The 17,070-nt window shown below is 40.8% G+C and overlaps 2 protein-coding genes across 5 annotated transcripts in view; both read left to right on the forward strand.

The window, feature by feature from the left end:
- Nucleotides 1–17,070, forward strand: part of LOC135532030 (uncharacterized) — a 95,866-nt gene that overhangs the window by 37,800 nt on the left and 40,996 nt on the right. The window lies entirely within an intron of this gene.
- LOC135531991 (sialoadhesin-like) lies at nucleotides 6,243–14,225 on the forward strand. Of its 4 annotated transcripts, none has more exons than XM_064959687.1 (16): nucleotides 6,243–6,347; nucleotides 6,608–6,669; nucleotides 7,559–7,636; nucleotides 7,870–8,214; nucleotides 8,353–8,571; nucleotides 10,001–10,333; nucleotides 10,444–10,665; nucleotides 10,892–11,233; nucleotides 11,335–11,562; nucleotides 11,700–12,032; nucleotides 12,143–12,373; nucleotides 12,715–12,978; nucleotides 13,128–13,224; nucleotides 13,302–13,356; nucleotides 13,450–13,685; nucleotides 13,993–14,225. In XM_064959687.1, the coding sequence occupies exons 3-16, from the start codon at nucleotides 7,582–7,584 to the stop codon at nucleotides 14,057–14,059; spliced, it is 3,027 nt and encodes a 1,008-aa protein (XP_064815759.1). In that variant the 5' UTR covers nucleotides 6,243–6,347; nucleotides 6,608–6,669; nucleotides 7,559–7,581; the 3' UTR covers nucleotides 14,060–14,225. The 4 variants fall into 4 exon arrangements, with proteins under 4 accessions (XP_064815759.1, XP_064815760.1, XP_064815749.1 ...); XM_064959688.1 differs by having other exon boundaries at nucleotides 7,566–7,636; XM_064959677.1 differs by lacking the exon at nucleotides 6,243–6,347 and having other exon boundaries at nucleotides 6,429–6,669.

The raw sequence follows: 17,070 nt of genomic DNA on the forward strand, positions 1-17,070 counted from the left end.
AACATGAGACACAGTGATGGTGGGTTGTGTTTAGGAGTAGTATTAACATGAGACACAGTGATGGTGGGTTGTGTTAAGGAGTAGTATTAACATGAGACACAGTGATGGTGGGTTGTGTTAAGGAGTAGTATTAACATGAGACACAGTGATGGTGGGTTGTGTTAAGGAGTAGTATTAACATGAGACACAGTGATGGTGGGTTGTGTTTAGGAGTAGTATTAACATGAGACACAGTGATGGTGGGTTGTGTTAAGGAGTAGTATTAACATGAGACACAGTGATGGTGGGTTGTGTTTAGGAGTAGTATTAACATGAGACACAGTGATGGTGGGTTGTGTTTAGGAGTAGTATAAACATGAGACACAGTGATGGTGGGTTGTGTTTAGGAGTAGTATTAACATGAGACGCAGTGATGGTGGGTTGTGTTTAGGAGTAGTATTAACATGAGACGCAGTGATGGTGGGTTGTGTTTAGGAGTAGTATTAACATGAGACACAGTGATGGTGGGTTGTGTTTAGGAGTAGTATAAACATGAGACACAGTGATGGTGGGTTGTGTTTAGGAGTAGTATTAACAAGAGACACAGTGATGGTGGGTTGTGTTTAGGAGTAGTACTAACATGAGACACAGTGATGGTGGGTTGTGTTTAGGAGTAGTATTAACATGAGACGCAGTGATGGTGGGTTGTGTTTAGGAGTAGTATTAACATGAGACACAGTGATGGTGGGTTGTGTTTAGGAGTAGTATTAACATGAGACACAGTGATGGTGGGTTGTGTTTAGGAGTAGTATTAACATGAGACACAGTGATGGTGGGTTGTGTTTAGGAGTAGTATTAACATGAGACACAGTGATGGTGGGTTGTGTTAAGGAGTAGTATTAACATGAGACACAGTGATGGTGGGTTGTGTTTAGGAGTAGTATTAACAAGAGACGCAGTGATGGTGGGTTGTGTTTAGGAGTAGTATTAACATGAGACACAGTGATGGTGGGTTGTGTTTAGGAGTAGTATTAACATGAGACACAGTGATGGTGGGTTGTGTTTAGGAGTAGTATTAACATGAGACACAGTGATGGTGGGTTGTGTTTAGGAGTAGTATTAACATGAGACACAGTGATGGTGGGTTGTGTTAAGGAGTAGTATTAACATGAGACACAGTGATGGTGGGTTGTGTTTAGGAGTAGTATTAACAAGAGACACAGTGATGGTGTGTTATGTTTAGGAGTAGTATTAACAAGAGACACAGTGATGGTGGGTTGTTTTTAGGAGTAGTATTAACAAGAGACACAGTGATGGTGGGTTGTGTTAAGGAGTAGTATTAACATGAGACAGTGATGGTGGGTTGTGTATAGGAGTAGTATTAACATGAGACACAGTGATGGTGTGTTGTGTTTAGGAGTAGTATTAACAAGAGACACAGTGATGGTGTGTTGTGTTTAGGAGTAGTATTAACAAGAGACACAGTGATGGTGTGTTGTGTTTAGGAGTAGTATTAACAAGAGACACAGTGATGGTGTGTTATGTTTAGGAGTAGTATTAACAAGAGACACAGTGATGGTGGGTTGTGTTAAGGAGTAGTATTAACATGAGACAGTGATGGTGGGTTGTGTATAGGAGTAGTATTAACATGAGACAGTGATGGTGGGTTGTGTTTAGGAGTAGTACTAACATGAGACAGTGATGATGGATTGTGTTTAGGAGTAGTATTAACATGAGACACAGTGATGGTGGGTTGTGTTTAGGAGTAGTATTAACATGAGACAGTGATGGTGGGTTGTGTTTAGGAGTAGTATTAACATTAGACAGTGATGGTGGGTTGTGTTTAGGAGTAGTGTTAACATGAGACACAGTGATGGTGGGTTGTGTTTAGGAGTAGTATTAGCATGAGACACAGTGATGGTGTGGTTGTGTGTAGGAGTAGTATAAACATGAGACACAGTGATGGTGGGTTGTGGTTAGGAGTAGTATAAACATGAGACACAGTGATGGTGGGTTGTGTTTAGGAGTAGTGTTCACATGAGACACAGTGATGGTGGGTTGTGTTTAGGAGTAGTATGAACATGAGACAGTGATGGTGGGTTGTGTGTAGGAGTAGTATTAACATGAGACACAGTGATAGTGGTTGTGTTTAGGAGTAGTATTAACATGAGACACAGTGATAGTGGTTGTGTTTAGGAGTAGTATTAACATGAGACACAGTGATGGTGGGTTGTGTTTAGGAGTAGTATTAACATGAGACACAGTGATAGTGGTTGTGTTTAGGAGTAGTATTAACATGAGACACAGTGATGGTGGGTTGTGTTTAGGAGTAGTATTAACATGAGACACAGTGATAGTGGTTGTGTTTAGGAGTAGTATTAACATGAGACACAGTGATAGTGGTTGTGTTTAGGAGTATTATTAACATGAGACACAGTGATGGTAGGTTGTGTTTAGGAGTAGTACTAACATGAGACAGTGATGGTGGATTGTGTTTAGGAGTAGTACTAACATGAGGCACAGTGATGGTGGGTTGTGTTTAGGAGTAGTATTAACATGTGACACAGTGATGGTGGGTTGTGTTTAGGAGTAGTATAAACATGAGACACAGTGATGGTGGGTTGTGTTTAGGAGTAGTATTAACATGAGACACAGTGATGGTGGGTTGTGTTTAGGAGTAGTATTAACATGAGACACAGTGATAGTGGTTGTGTTTAGGAGTAGTATTAACATGAGACACAGTGATGGTGGGTTGTGTTTAGGAGTAGTATTAACATGAGACACAGTGATAGTGGTTGTGTTTAGGAGTAGTATTAACATGAGACACAGTGATGGTGGGTTGTGTTTAGGAGTAGTATTAACATGAGACACAGTGATAGTGGTTGTGTTTAGGAGTAGTATAAACATGAGACACAGTGATGGTGGGTTGTGTTTAGGAGTAGTATTAACATGAGACACAGTGATGGTGGGTTGTGTTAAGGAGTAGTATTAACATGAGACACAGTGATGGTGGGTTGTGTTTAGGAGTAGTATTAACAAGAGACACAGTGATGGTGTGTTATGTTTAGGAGTAGTATTAACAAGAGACACAGTGATGGTGGGTTGTGTTTAGGAGTAGTATTAACAAGAGACACAGTGATGGTGGGTTGTGTTAAGGAGTAGTATTAACATGAGACAGTGATGGTGGGTTGTGTATAGGAGTAGTATTAACATGAGACACAGTGATGGTGTGTTGTGTTTAGGAGTAGTATTAACAAGAGACACAGTGATGGTGTGTTGTGTTTAGGAGTAGTATTAACAAGAGACACAGTGATGGTGTGTTGTGTTTAGGAGTAGTATTAACAAGAGACACAGTGATGGTGTGTTATGTTTAGGAGTAGTATTAACAAGAGACACAGTGATGGTGTGTTGTGTTTAGGAGTAGTATTAACAAGAGACACAGTGATGGTGGGTTGTGTTAAGGAGTAGTATTAACATGAGACAGTGATGGTGGGTTGTGTATAGGAGTAGTATTAACATGAGACAGTGATGGTGGGTTGTGTTTAGGAGTAGTACTAACATGAGACAGTGATGGTGGATTGTGTTTAGGAGTAGTATTAACATGAGACACAGTGATGGTGGGTTGTGTTTAGGAGTAGTATTAACATGAGACAGTGATGGTGGGTTGTGTTTAGGAGTAGTATTAACATGAGACAGTGATGGTGGGTTGTGTTTAGGAGTAGTGTTAACATGAGACACAGTGATGGTGGGTTGTGTTTAGGAGTAGTATTAGCATGAGACACAGTGATGGTGTGGTTGTGTGTAGGAGTAGTATAAACATGAGACACAGTGATGGTGGGTTGTGGTTAGGAGTAGTATAAACATGAGACACAGTGATGGTGGGTTGTGTTTAGGAGTAGTGTTAACATGAGACACAGTGATGGTGGGTTGTGTTTAGGAGTAGTATGAACATGAGACACAGTGATGGTGGGTTGTGTTTAGGAGTAGTATTAACATGAGACACAGTGATTGTGGTTGTGTTTAGGAGTAGTATTAACATGAGACACAGTGATAGTGGTTGTGTTTAGGAGTAGTATTAACATGAGACACAGTGATGGTGGGTTGTGTTTAGGAGTAGTATTAACATGAGACACAGTGATAGTGGTTGTGTTTAGGAGTAGTATTAACATGAGACACAGTGATGGTGGGTTGTGTTTAGGAGTAGTATTAACATGAGACACAGTGATAGTGGTTGTGTTTAGGAGTAGTATTAACATGAGACACAGTGATAGTGGTTGTGTTTAGGAGTATTATTAACATGAGACACAGTGATGGTAGGTTGTGTTTAGGAGTAGTACTAACATGAGACAGTGATGGTGGATTGTGTTTAGGAGTAGTACTAACATGAGGCACAGTGATGGTGGGTTGTGTTTAGGAGTAGTATTAACATGAGACACAGTGATGGTGGGTTGTGTTTAGGAGTAGTATAAACATGAGACACAGTGATGGTGGGTTGTGTTTAGGAGTAGTATTAACATGAGACACAGTGATGGTGGGTTGTGTTTAGGAGTAGTATTAACATGAGACACAGTGATGGTGGGTTGTGTTTAGGAGTAGTATTAACATGAGACACAGTGATGGTGGGTTGTGTTAGGAGTAGTATTAACATGAGACACAGTGATGGTGTGTTGTGTTTAGGAGTAGTATTAACATGAGACAGTGATGGTGGGTTGTGTTTAGGAGTAGTATTAACAAGAGACACAGTGATGGTGGGTTGTGTTTAGGAGTAGTATTAACATGAGACAGTGATGGTGGGTTGTTTTTAGGAGTAGTATTAACATGAGACAGTGATGGTGGGTTGTGTTTAGGAGTAGTGTTAACATGAGACACAGTGATGGTGGGTTGGTTTAGGAGTAGTATTAGCATGAGACACAGTGATAGGAGTAGTATAAACATGAGACACAGTGATGGTGGGTTGTGTTTAGGAGTAGTATAAACATGAGACACAGTGATGGTGGGTTGTGTTTAGGAGTAGTGTTAACATGAGACACAGTGATGGTGGGTTGTGTTTAGGAGTAGTATGAACATGAGACAGTGATGGTGGGTTGTGTTTAGGAGTAGTATTAACATGAGACACAGTGATGGTGGGTTGTGTTTAGGAGTAGTATTAACATGAGACACAGTGATGGTGGGTTGTGTTTAGGAGTAGTATTAACATGAGACACAGTGATGGTGGGTTGTGTTTAGGAGTAGTATTAACATGAGACACAGTGATGGTGGGTGTGTTTGTTTGATGGTGGATTGTGTTTAGGAGTAGTATTAACATGAGACACAGTGATGGTGGGTTGTGTTTAGGAGTAGTATTAACATGAACAGTGATGGTGGGTTGTGTTTAGGAGTAGTATTAACATGAGACAGTGATGGTGGGTTGTGTTTAGGAGTAGTATTAACATGAGACAGTGACAGTGATGGTAACATGAGACACAGGTGGTGTTGTGTTTAGGAGTATGTATTAACATGAGACACAGTGATGGTGGTTAACATGAGACACAGTGAAGGTTGGGTTGTGTTTAGGAGTAGTATTAACATGAGACACAGTGATGGTGGGTTGTGTTTAGGAGTAGTATTAACATGAGACACAGTGATGGTGGGTTGTGTTTAGGAGTAGTATTAACATGAGACAGTGATGGTGGGTTGTGTTTAGGAGTAGTATTAACATGAGACACAGTGATGGTGGGTTGTGTTTAGGAGTAGTATTAACATGAGACACAGTGATGGTGGGTTGTGTTTAGGAGTAGTATAAACATGAGACACAGTGATGGTGGGTTGTGTTTAGGAGTAGTGTTAACATGAGACACAGTGATGGTGGGTTGTGTTTAGGAGTAGTTGAACATGAGACACAGTGATGGTGGGTTGTGTTTAGGAGTAGTATTAACATGAGACACAGTGATGGTGGGTTGTGTTTAGGAGTAGTATAAACATGAGACAGTGACGGTGGGTTGTGGTTTTGTTGGTTTAAATGCACACACTCAGTATCACTTCCCTGTTCTCCTTTCCTGTCTGTCCTCTGACAGACCTCCTGAATCATATCAGAAATCTATATATGCACATTACACTATTCAGAACATGTTCCTCTGTATAGTTAGTAGAACACACTTTACAGAACATGTTCCTTTGTAGCTCAGTTGGTAGAACATGGCACTTGCAACGTTATGGGTTTGGTTCCCAGGACCACCCATTGGTGCTCTAGTCTAGATCACTGAACCTTCAGAATACCACTTTGATGCAGCCGATGAGGAGTGATGGTCATGGGTGTTTAAATGGAATGGGTTCTAATTGAATAACATCATGGAACTTTGACCTGTATATACAGAACTCAGAAGGGCAAGGTAGGTCATTAAAATGTTAACGTTATAAATAGTTTAGTTTGTTTACTTACTGTATTGCTTTCACTGAAAACTACTGTTTAATAAAATAAATATATGCCCAGACTTGTCTTTTACACAATTTCTGTTCTATTACAGTAACAGCCCTTTTCTGGCGTGTTGGTCTGGTTGTCGTGGATGTTAATGTCTTTAATAAACAGGAAGGACAGTTCTGCATCCACTACTTGTGTTCTGACTGCTTTTATAATGTTTCAACACTTCAGGTTTTCACTCACTACCAGACAGTTGACTCACTGTACAAGACCTCTCCTCTTCACTTCACTCTGTAAGTACACTTGACAATATCTTGAAATATGTTTTTGGGTTATTTGTTTTTATTCATAAGTCAAATACTTGAGGGTAATGTATCATTTGTGTGTGTGTGTGTGTGTGTGTGTGTGTGTGTGTGTGTGTGTGTGTGTGTGTGTGTGTGTGTGTGTGTGTGTGTGTGTGTGTGTGTGTGAAACAGTGTGTGGGTAGAAGTGTGGTGAGAGTGAGAGTGAAAGTCACTGGCTGTTTAGCCTCACAGCTTGAAGATAGGTGCTGTCATTGAACCTGGTGGTCAGTCTTTAGTCACTGGCTGTTTAGCCTCACAGCTTGGGATAGGTGCTGTCATTGAACCTGGTGGTCAGTCTTTAGGCTGCTGTACAGCTTGACGGACTGTAGAAGATTGAACATTTATCCTCCTATATTTGGGGTTCTGAGAATAAAACAGCTTCAGAACAATCAATGTAGAAATATGTGTTTACAGTAATACAGACCTGTTCAATAGGTGTGATTGAACCTTGTTGTTGTTTACAATGATGATGATGACTACTGTATATATTAGGAATTTATCTTTTGCATTTTTTGCATTTTGCATCATGTCAGCTTGAGGATAGACTGTCATTGAACCTGGTGGTCATGTCACTGGCTGTTTCAGCACATTTTCATCAGCAGTTTAAGACATAGGTGCAGACATGCAACACATCACACACATTACAGACATAGTGCAGTAGACTTACAGACAGACATTATTCACATAGACAACCATGTAGCACAATACAACACAACACAATATGAGCCTGGTTCATTTTCAGTAATGAGGCCCTGTACCCCATTTACAGTTTCTACTTCAATGTATCAGGTGGAGTTATTCACCAGCTATAGAGTGAGTTGTTGTTTATGTTTCTAAGACTGCAGGGTGGGAGATGCAACAATGGCCTTGAGAACAGCAGGAAGTGTGTTGGTGGTCTTTCTCTGGTCTGTGACAGGTATGGTCTCATTCATAACTTATATGTTGGTCAATCTACAGACATTTGTATTACATTTGCTTGTGTTCTGTTAGGCATCTCCACTTCACTTTAAATACTTTAAACACCTCACTGAGTGATGATTATCTGTGGTTTCCAATATGGCAACTAAGTGTGGACAAACCCTAAACAAAGTGTGAGCCAAATACCTTGTTCTAATTCGGATACCATTGTGATGTTTAACTGTGTTTCAGTGGTACTGGGTCAGGATGGCTGGAGTGTGACTTACACCACTCAGAGTATCTGTACCTTGAAGGGGTCAACAGTGGAGCTGACCTGCTCTTATACATATCCCAGAGGTAAAGTCACAACAACCCTCTGGTTCACTAAAATGGAGGCTGGTATAGAACCTGAAGATCTAGGTCAGGACACAGAGTATTCAGGTCGTCTGGAGTATCATGGAGATAAGAAGAAAGACTGTACCCTGAGAATCACAGACCTGAGAGAGAGAGACTCAGCTACGTACAAGTTCAGATTTCTAACGGATCAGGAAGGAGGGAAATATTCTGGAAGTCCTGGAGTCTCTCTGTCTGTCACAGGTACAGTTACATTCAATATAGTTCAACTGTTGAATTCCACTTAGTTCAGGAAAATTGTCTTGGTTTGTGTTTATGTCTGTATAACAGAGTGATAAGTCAGTGATAAAGGGATTTACAGTGATATTGTTTTTTCTCCAGGTCTTCAGGTGAAGGTGACTGGTGGACATCAGGATAAGACACTGACCTGTAGCACCACCTGTACTCTGACTGACAACCCCATCTACATCTGGTACAAGAACGGACAACATCTAGATGAGAGCACCTCCCCCCAGTACAAAGACCCAGTCTCCAGTAACTATGAAGACAGTTACTCCTGTGCCGTAAAAGGCCATGAGGATCTCCACTCTCCTGCAGTTTGTGAGTGTTTATTTATTAAGGGACAGATTGAAATTTACTGTGGGACGGGACAGGACTGGTCTTCAAAGTTTAAAATATTTTCACATGACCCTCCCTTGTACTGTCAAATAAATTGAACACCCTCCCCCTCATAGAATTAACTCAAATAAGGTTTACACTGAGCACATGTGACAGACAAACAAGACAGTCTGGAGATGCCGTGGAGAACGTTCTGCTGCCTGCAACATCCTCCTGCATGACCAGTTTGGAGGTGGGTTAGTCATGGTGTGGGGTGGCATTTCATTGGGGGCCGCACAGCCCTTCATGTGCTCGCCAGAGGTAGCCTGACCACAAATAAGAATAACTGCAGTGAGACCTGCATTGATAAACGTGAATTCCGACTGATCGACAATGCCAAGACCTTATGTGGCAGGGCTACGGGCCAGAAGTTTGAGGGTTCCCGACCACCACAGACAAGCTCACCCTGCCTGTTCTATTACACTGCGATCATATACAAAATATATGCAACACATTTTCCACCAACAGGTTTCTGTGCCAATGCAGCACACAACCAATAAACAAAGCATACCGACTTCGGGCCCTTCAATGTCATGGTTTGTGTTTTCAACACCACAATAAATAGACAATGTAAATCTGGACAAACAGAGAATGCATCCCTCCCTACCTTGTAGTCTTACCCAGTATTGAAGGCTTGACAATCTCTGAATGTCATTCAACTTTTTGGTGTTTTTTAACCAATGTCTCTTTCCGTTCATCAAATGGCTGCTGCTCAGTTTGGATTGATTGACTGATTGATTTTATTCGTCAGTTAAAAAAATACATATATAAACAATATTATTTTAAGTGAACAGGATTGCACTATAAAGTTGGTGACTTTTTTCATTGTGGTCCCTATGTTTTACATAAATACATATACAATTATATTGAACAAAAATATATACACAACATGCAACAATTTCAACCATTTTACTGAGTTACCGTTCATATAAGGAAATCAGAAAATTGAATTAAAATAATTTGGTCCTAATCTATGGATTTCACATGACTGGGCAGGGTCACAACCATGGGTGGGCTTGGGAGGGCATAGGCCCACCCACTGGGGAACCAGGTCCAGCCAATCAGACTGAGGTTTTCCCAACAAAGGGCTTTATGACAGACAGAATTACTCCTCAGTTTCATCAGCTGTCTGGGTGGCTGTTCTCAGATGATCCGCAGGTGAAGAAGCCGGATGTGGAAATCCTGGGCTGAATGTAAAAAACACACAATCCTCCCCACAACAAAAACTAAATAGATCCCTAATACATCACTGTAAAACTGTATACAATGTATATCTGTGTTGGTTTCATTTTATAATATGACAACTGTTAGCATTTCTAGATAGAACTGAGAATACAATCTGTTGACCTCTTGTTATGTCACTGTGTTTCAGGTGTTCAGGGTCAGAGATGCAACAGAGTGATTTACACCAAGAGGAGAATCTGTGTCTTGAAGGGGTCAACAGTGGACATATCCTGTACTTATGGTGGTTATTATTACACCACATCATCATTCTGGTTTAGAAGTGATAAGTCGACCCCTGAAGACCTAACCAGAGACCCAGGGTATGAAGGTCGTGTGGAGTACACTGGAACATACAGAGGTCCCTTCACCCTGAGAATCACAGATCTGAGAGAGGACGACTCAGCTGAGTATCGCTTCACTTTTAAAACAGACAACTTTGAATGGGGTCATAGTTTCCCAGGAACAACTCTGTCTGTCACAGGTAATACTACAATGTATGATACAACTGTAAAGCATAATGAATTACAGGATAAATATATTAACCATCCTGTTGACACAGAGGTGTATGTGGTTTTATACATATTGTTTCAGGTCTGCAGGTGAAGGTGACTCCTGCTGCAGAGGGACAGAAGACACTGACCTGTATCACCACCTGTACTCTGACTGACAACCCCACCTACATCTGGTACAAGAACGGACAACATCTAGATGAGAGCACCTCCCCCCAGTACAAAGACTCAGTCTCCAGCAACTATGAAGACAGTTACTCCTGTGCTGTAAAAGGCCATGAGGATCTCCACTCTCCTGCAGTGTGTGAGTATGAATGAAACTAGTATTTTATGTGGTATCATTTGGAACAAATAAGAATGGTTTTACTTTCTCTATCAATATTCTTAACTAGATATATTGGAATGATAAACAGTTTTATAGATCTATGTCAATATATATTGTTTATTATTCAAAATGAACCTGTCCAATACATCTAAAACATTGAGTCTCATTATGGTTTCAGGAATTGATCAGCTACATTTTGTTTCAGGTGTTGTGGGTGAGAGCTGTATGAATGTGACTTACACCCATCAGAGTATCTGTGCTTTGAAAGGGTCAACAGTGGACATATCCTGCTTTTACACACATCCCAGTTGGCATAACGTCACAGAAGTGTCCTGGTTCAACAAATGGGAGTCTGGTGTCACTAAAGACCTCAGCCTGAACCCAGAGTATGCAGATCGTGTGGAATACCATCGACAAACAGAGAAGGACTCCACCCTGAGAATCACAGACCTGAGAGAGAGTGACTCAACTGAGTACAAGTTCAGATTTACAACTGATGAGGCAAGATGGGGGTACAGCTTCCCTGGAACAACTCTGACTGTCACAGGTAACATGGCACATTATAACGTTTTGAAGGGTCATAATGTTAATAATTAACTCAAACCAATTCTGAACCATTGACTCTTTTTTTGCTCTCCTTTAATTCAGGTTCTCAGGTGGAGGTGACTCCTAGATGGAGATCAGAGTCAAAGACACTGTCCTGTAGCACCACCTGTACTCTGAGTAACCCCAACACCATCTATATCTGGTACAAGAACGGACAACATCTAGATGAGAGCACCTCCCCCCAGTACAAAGACTCAGTCTCCAGTAACTATAAAGACAGTTACTCCTGTGCTGTAAAAGGCCATGAGGATCTCCGCTCTCCTGCAGTGTGTGAGTGTTTCTTTAATTAACAATACTATACAACCTGTGTGTATTGGTTTCACTTTGTCATTTGAGAACGTTTAGCATTTCTAGAAAGAACTGAGAACACAATCTAGTTGACCTCTTGTTATGTCACTGTGTTTCAGGTGTTCAGGGTCAGAGATGCAACAGAGTGACTTACACCAAGAGGAGAATCTGTGTCTTGAAGGGGTCAACAGTGGACATATCCTGTACTTATGTTGGTTATTATTCCACCACATCAACATTCTGGTTTAGAAGTGATAAGTCGACCCCTGAAGACCTAACCACAGACCCAGGGTTTGCAGGTCGTGTGAAGTACACTGGAACATACAGAGGTCCCTTCACCCTGAGAATCACAGATCTGAGAGAGGAGGACTCAGCTGAGTATCGCTTCACTTTTAAAACAGACAACTTTGAATGGGGTCATAGTTTCCCAGGAACAACTCTGTCTGTCGCAGGTAATACTACACTGTATGATACAACTGTAAATCATATTGAATTACAAGAGAAAATAATTAACCATCCTGTTGACACAGAGGTGTATGTGGTTTTATACATATTGTTTCAGGTCTGCAGGTGAAGGTGACTCCTGCTGCAGAGGGACAGAAGACACTGACCTGTATCACCACCTGTACTCTGACTGACAACCCCACCTACATCTGGTACAAGAACGGACAACGTGTAGATGAGCCCACTTCCCAACAATACTCTAGTAATACCCTAGTAGTGTTGGGTCATTCTGTGGACAGTTACTCCTGTGCTGTAGAACACCATGAGGACCTCCACTCTCCTGCAGTGTGTAAGTATGAATTAAACTACTATTCTACTTAGCAAGTATCAATCATTTAAGGTCAATAAGAAGAGTATTACTGCTTTATCTATCAATATTCATCATTCATAGAAATTACAGACAATATCATAGATGTATGCATGTCTATAGTTAGAATGTTCAGTGCCTCAGACACTTGAAGAATAGTTTAGTAGACTAAAGTCCTAAAGTATCTCTAAATGTATTATTGTTCATGTTTTGTGTAAGTGATAGTTTTAGATAGTTCTCTGACTTTAGATATATATTTTTTAGACATGACGTCATTTGAGGTAGTATACAACAGTCCTAAACCCCAACTTCTGCTTTACTAGATGCTCCAAAGAACACCTCAGTGTCAGTCAGTCCCTCTGGTGAAATAGTGGAGGGCAGTTCAGTGACTCTGACCTGCAGCAGTGATGCCAACCCACCTGTGGACAAATACACCTGGTACAAGAAGAATGGAGCTTCACTGAAGGGATCTGAAAACACCTTCCTCATCACCAACATTAACTTTGAGGACAGAGGAGAATACTACTGTGAGGCTGAGAGTATATATGGGAGTCTCAACTCTTCTTCTGTGTCTGTGGACATTCAGTGTAAATACACTTAACCTTGTCTTCTTTTGATCAGATAATCACACATATTTAAAGTAATATTTAACTTATTTCAATCACAAGTGTAAGTTCCATGATGCTCCTCATGTAAAGCTCTATGTATGAACAATGTGTTACATATTGTCCACCAGATGGCCCAAAGAACACCTCAGTTCTGACTACAGCTGTAGGAATCATAGTGGTTGTTCTGGTTCTCATCCTCTGTTTCTCCGGCTTCATGTGGTTCAGGTGAGTATTTTTGTTGTTTTTATTTCACTTTAGAAGATGAATTAATGAATTAATAGATTAATGCATTTATAAAACAGGAAGAGGGCCTCCAATTCTCCCTCTGTCACAAGAGACACAGCAGACGATGGACAGGTGAGTCTGTTGGAATCAGAAGGAGACTGTGATGACTGTATTCTTTGTGGAACATTTCCACTCCTCATGTTGTCTGTCCTCTCTCTCCATCAGGGAGACTCTAGTCCAGTGTATGACAACATCTCAGGCATGGCAATGAACCCTACTGCAGCACAGACAGCTGACACAGACAACCAGGATGATGTTCACTACGCCAGCGTCCACTTCTCTGGCTCCAAAAACCAGGAAGTGCTTCTGTACTCCACCGTTCAGGTGCCTCAACCCCAGAAAGAGGATGAGGATGTCCAGTACGCTGCTCTGAATTTCAACCTCCCCAGTGCTGCCACCCGGTGAGCATATTCTGCATTAAGGTCATTCATATGCTGCTGTTTATTGTAGGAGATGTCATCAACAAGCAAAACAGTTGACCCTTAGTGAACACTATGAAGCCAAACTATGAACCCCACAATGGACATCTCAGGACAGTTACTATGACATGTCTAAAATGAGGGAGAGATGTGATGATGGTTTTGAGGAACTGTTCTTCTGTTCCAAATGGCACCCTATTCCCTATTTAGTGCACTACTTTAGACAGAGCCCTACATGGTGCCATCGTTTTGGACGCTGTCTTTGTTTCATTTTTGTTTCTCTCTTCAGACCTGCAGCAGCACAAGCAGCTGAGGAGGACTCCTCTGTTCTATACAGTACAGTCAACAAACCCTGAACCAAGAAGACCTGAACACAACAAACCCAGAACCAAGAAGACCTGAACACAACAAACCCAGAACCAAGAAGACCTGACAAACCCAGAACCAAGAACTGAAAACAACAAACCCAGAACCAAGAACTGAAAACAACAAACCCAGAACCAAGAAGACCTGACAAATCCAGAACCAGAAAACAACAAACCCAGAACCAAGAAAACAACAAACCCAGAACCAAGAACTGAAACAACAAACAAACCCAGAACCCAGAAAGACCTGAACACAACAAACCAGAACCAAGAACTGAAAACAACAAACCCAGAACCAAGAACTGAACACAACAAACCCAGAACCAAGAACTGAAAACAACAAACCCAGAACCAAGAAAACCTGAAAACAACAAACCCAGAACCAAGAACTGAAAACAACAAACCCAGAACCAAGAAGAAACAACAAACCCAGAACCAAGAACTGAAAACAACAAACCCAGAACCAAGAACTGAAAACAACAAACCCAGAACCAAGAAGACCTGACAAACCCAGAACCAATAACTGAACACAACAAACCCAGAACCAAGAAGACCTGACAAACCCAGAACCAAGAACTGAAAACAACAAACCCAGAACCAAGAACTGAAAACAACAAACCCAGAACCAAGAAGACCTTGTATATCTGGACCCATATATAATAACTAAGTGGTATAATTAAGCAATAAGGTCAGAGGGGGTGTGGTATATTGGCCTATATACTGTACCACGGCTAAGGACTGTTCTTAAGCACGACACAACGCAGAGTTCCTGGATACAGCCGTTAGCTGTGGTATATTGGCCTATAAACCCAGAACCAATGACTGTACAACACAGGCTAAGGACTGTTCTTAAACTGTTCGCAACAAACAGAACACAGAGTTCCTGGATACAGCCGTTAGCTATAGTATATTGGCCTATATACTATACTCACTGCTAATGACAGTTCTTAATACAAAACGACACAACGCAGAGTTCCTGGATACAGCCCTTAGCTGTGGTATATTGGCCTATATACTGTACCACGGCTAAGGACTGTTCTTAAACACGACACAATAAACGCAGAGTTCCTGGATACAGCCGTTAGCTGTGGTATATTGGCCTATATACTGTACCACGGCTAAGGACTGTTCTTAAGCACGACACAACGCAGAGTTCCTGTATACAGCCGTTAGCTGTGGTATATTGGCCTACATACTGTACCACGGCTAATGACTGTTGTTCTGCACAACGCAGAGTGCCTTGATACAGCCCTTAGCCGTGGTATATTGACCATATACTACAAGCCCGAGGGCCTTATTGCTATTATAAACTGGTTACCAACATAAATAGAAAGTAAACAAATATTTTTGTGTCATACCAGTGTTCTATTGTCTGATATACTGAATGTGAGATGAAATGCTTATTCAGCAAATCATCATCCAGGACCTAAACTACCTGGTTTATAATAGTATCTAATAATATACAGTGCATTCAGAAAGTATTCAGACCCCTTGACATTTTCCACATTTTGTTATGTTACAGCCTTATTCTAAAATTGAATAAATAGTTTTTTCCCCTCATCAATCTACACACAATACCCCATAATGACGAAGCAAAAACAGGTATTTAGAAAGGTTTGCAAATTGATTAAAAATACAAAATGGAAGTATCACATTACGTAAGTATACAGACCCTTTACTCAGTACTTTGTTGAAGCACCATTGGCAGCGAGTCTTTGTTGGGTATCATGCTACCAAATAAAACGTTTTTTAGTAAATTTGGTTGTCTGTTACCCAAATAAATAAAATTTGTTTCTATACAATTTATATAGAGTTTGCTAGATTTAAAAATATATATTTGTTTAAATGTTTTTATGACAAATTTATATCACAATTTTGCCTCAAAATTCAGGAAATAAATCTGCTTGATGCAATGTTTCTCATTATTTTTAGCAAAACATTACTAATGTGTGAAATGTAAACAAATCATAAAAATGCTGCTGTAATTCAGCGCAACGCACCGTATAGTTCACAATCACTTTGTCCAGAGCAGCTGTGTGATAAAAATGCCAGTTTATGGAAGTCACTTCACTTGATTGTCAGAGGTAACAGAGTTAACTTCTAGCTGGCTAGCTAGCTTTCGGTATCACTGAACAACGTCTGCTTCATGTAGCTAACAAGCCAACTGAGATGGCTAGTTCACTGAATTCATATGCCAGTCCAACGTCAACTCTTAATAACACAGTATCTTTACATGGTTGGTTTATTCTGTATACATTTTTTTACATTTTCAAATGTTATTTGACATTTTATTTTGTTTATTTTCATTTGTATCTTTATCTGCTCTTTTGTTTGAATCCTCCCCTGACTCCGCCCACTTCTTCCCCGAAGTAGACTTGACTCCGCCCACTTCTTCCCCGAAGTAGACCTGACTCCGCCCACTTCTTCCCCGAAGTAGACCGTGTGAGCATCGTAGATCGGATTGTCTGAATTCACTAGTTGAGTGTCAATCACAGAAAAAAAAACATTGATGAAAATACATTTTGAGAAAATGTGAATCCCTTGTCCGTTTCCCTGACCCCTGGCAAAGACATAGAATGTGTATAGGGCAAAGATTTCAGCTTCACCTGTTCCACTGATATGGATTCAGCTAACAAATATGGAAACTCCAATGTTCACACCAGTCTCATACTTTTAAATCCATGACGGGAAGAGTGAACTTGCACACTTGGGAAAGGGTTGGGAATCGGGACCTCAGTCTCAGGCACCTTATTACCAGTTTGATATTTTGTTATTGATCCAAGTGGATGAGGACATGATTGGGACATATGAAGAGACTGGAGGCTGCAGTAATGTTGAGATGCCAGTAGGGGAGCTCTAGTCTAGAACACTGGAACCTTCAGTAGCACTTTGATGGAGATGATGAGGAGTGATGGGTCACATCTTGTGAGGAAACACATTAAGAAACCATATAGAACAGTCAACACTTTGTTGTGGATCTGTATTTAAAGAAAATACTATGT

Source organism: Oncorhynchus masou, chromosome 5, assembly GCF_036934945.1.
Source record: "Oncorhynchus masou masou isolate Uvic2021 chromosome 5, UVic_Omas_1.1, whole genome shotgun sequence".
In the NCBI taxonomy this organism is placed as follows: Eukaryota; Metazoa; Chordata; class Actinopteri; order Salmoniformes; family Salmonidae; genus Oncorhynchus; species Oncorhynchus masou.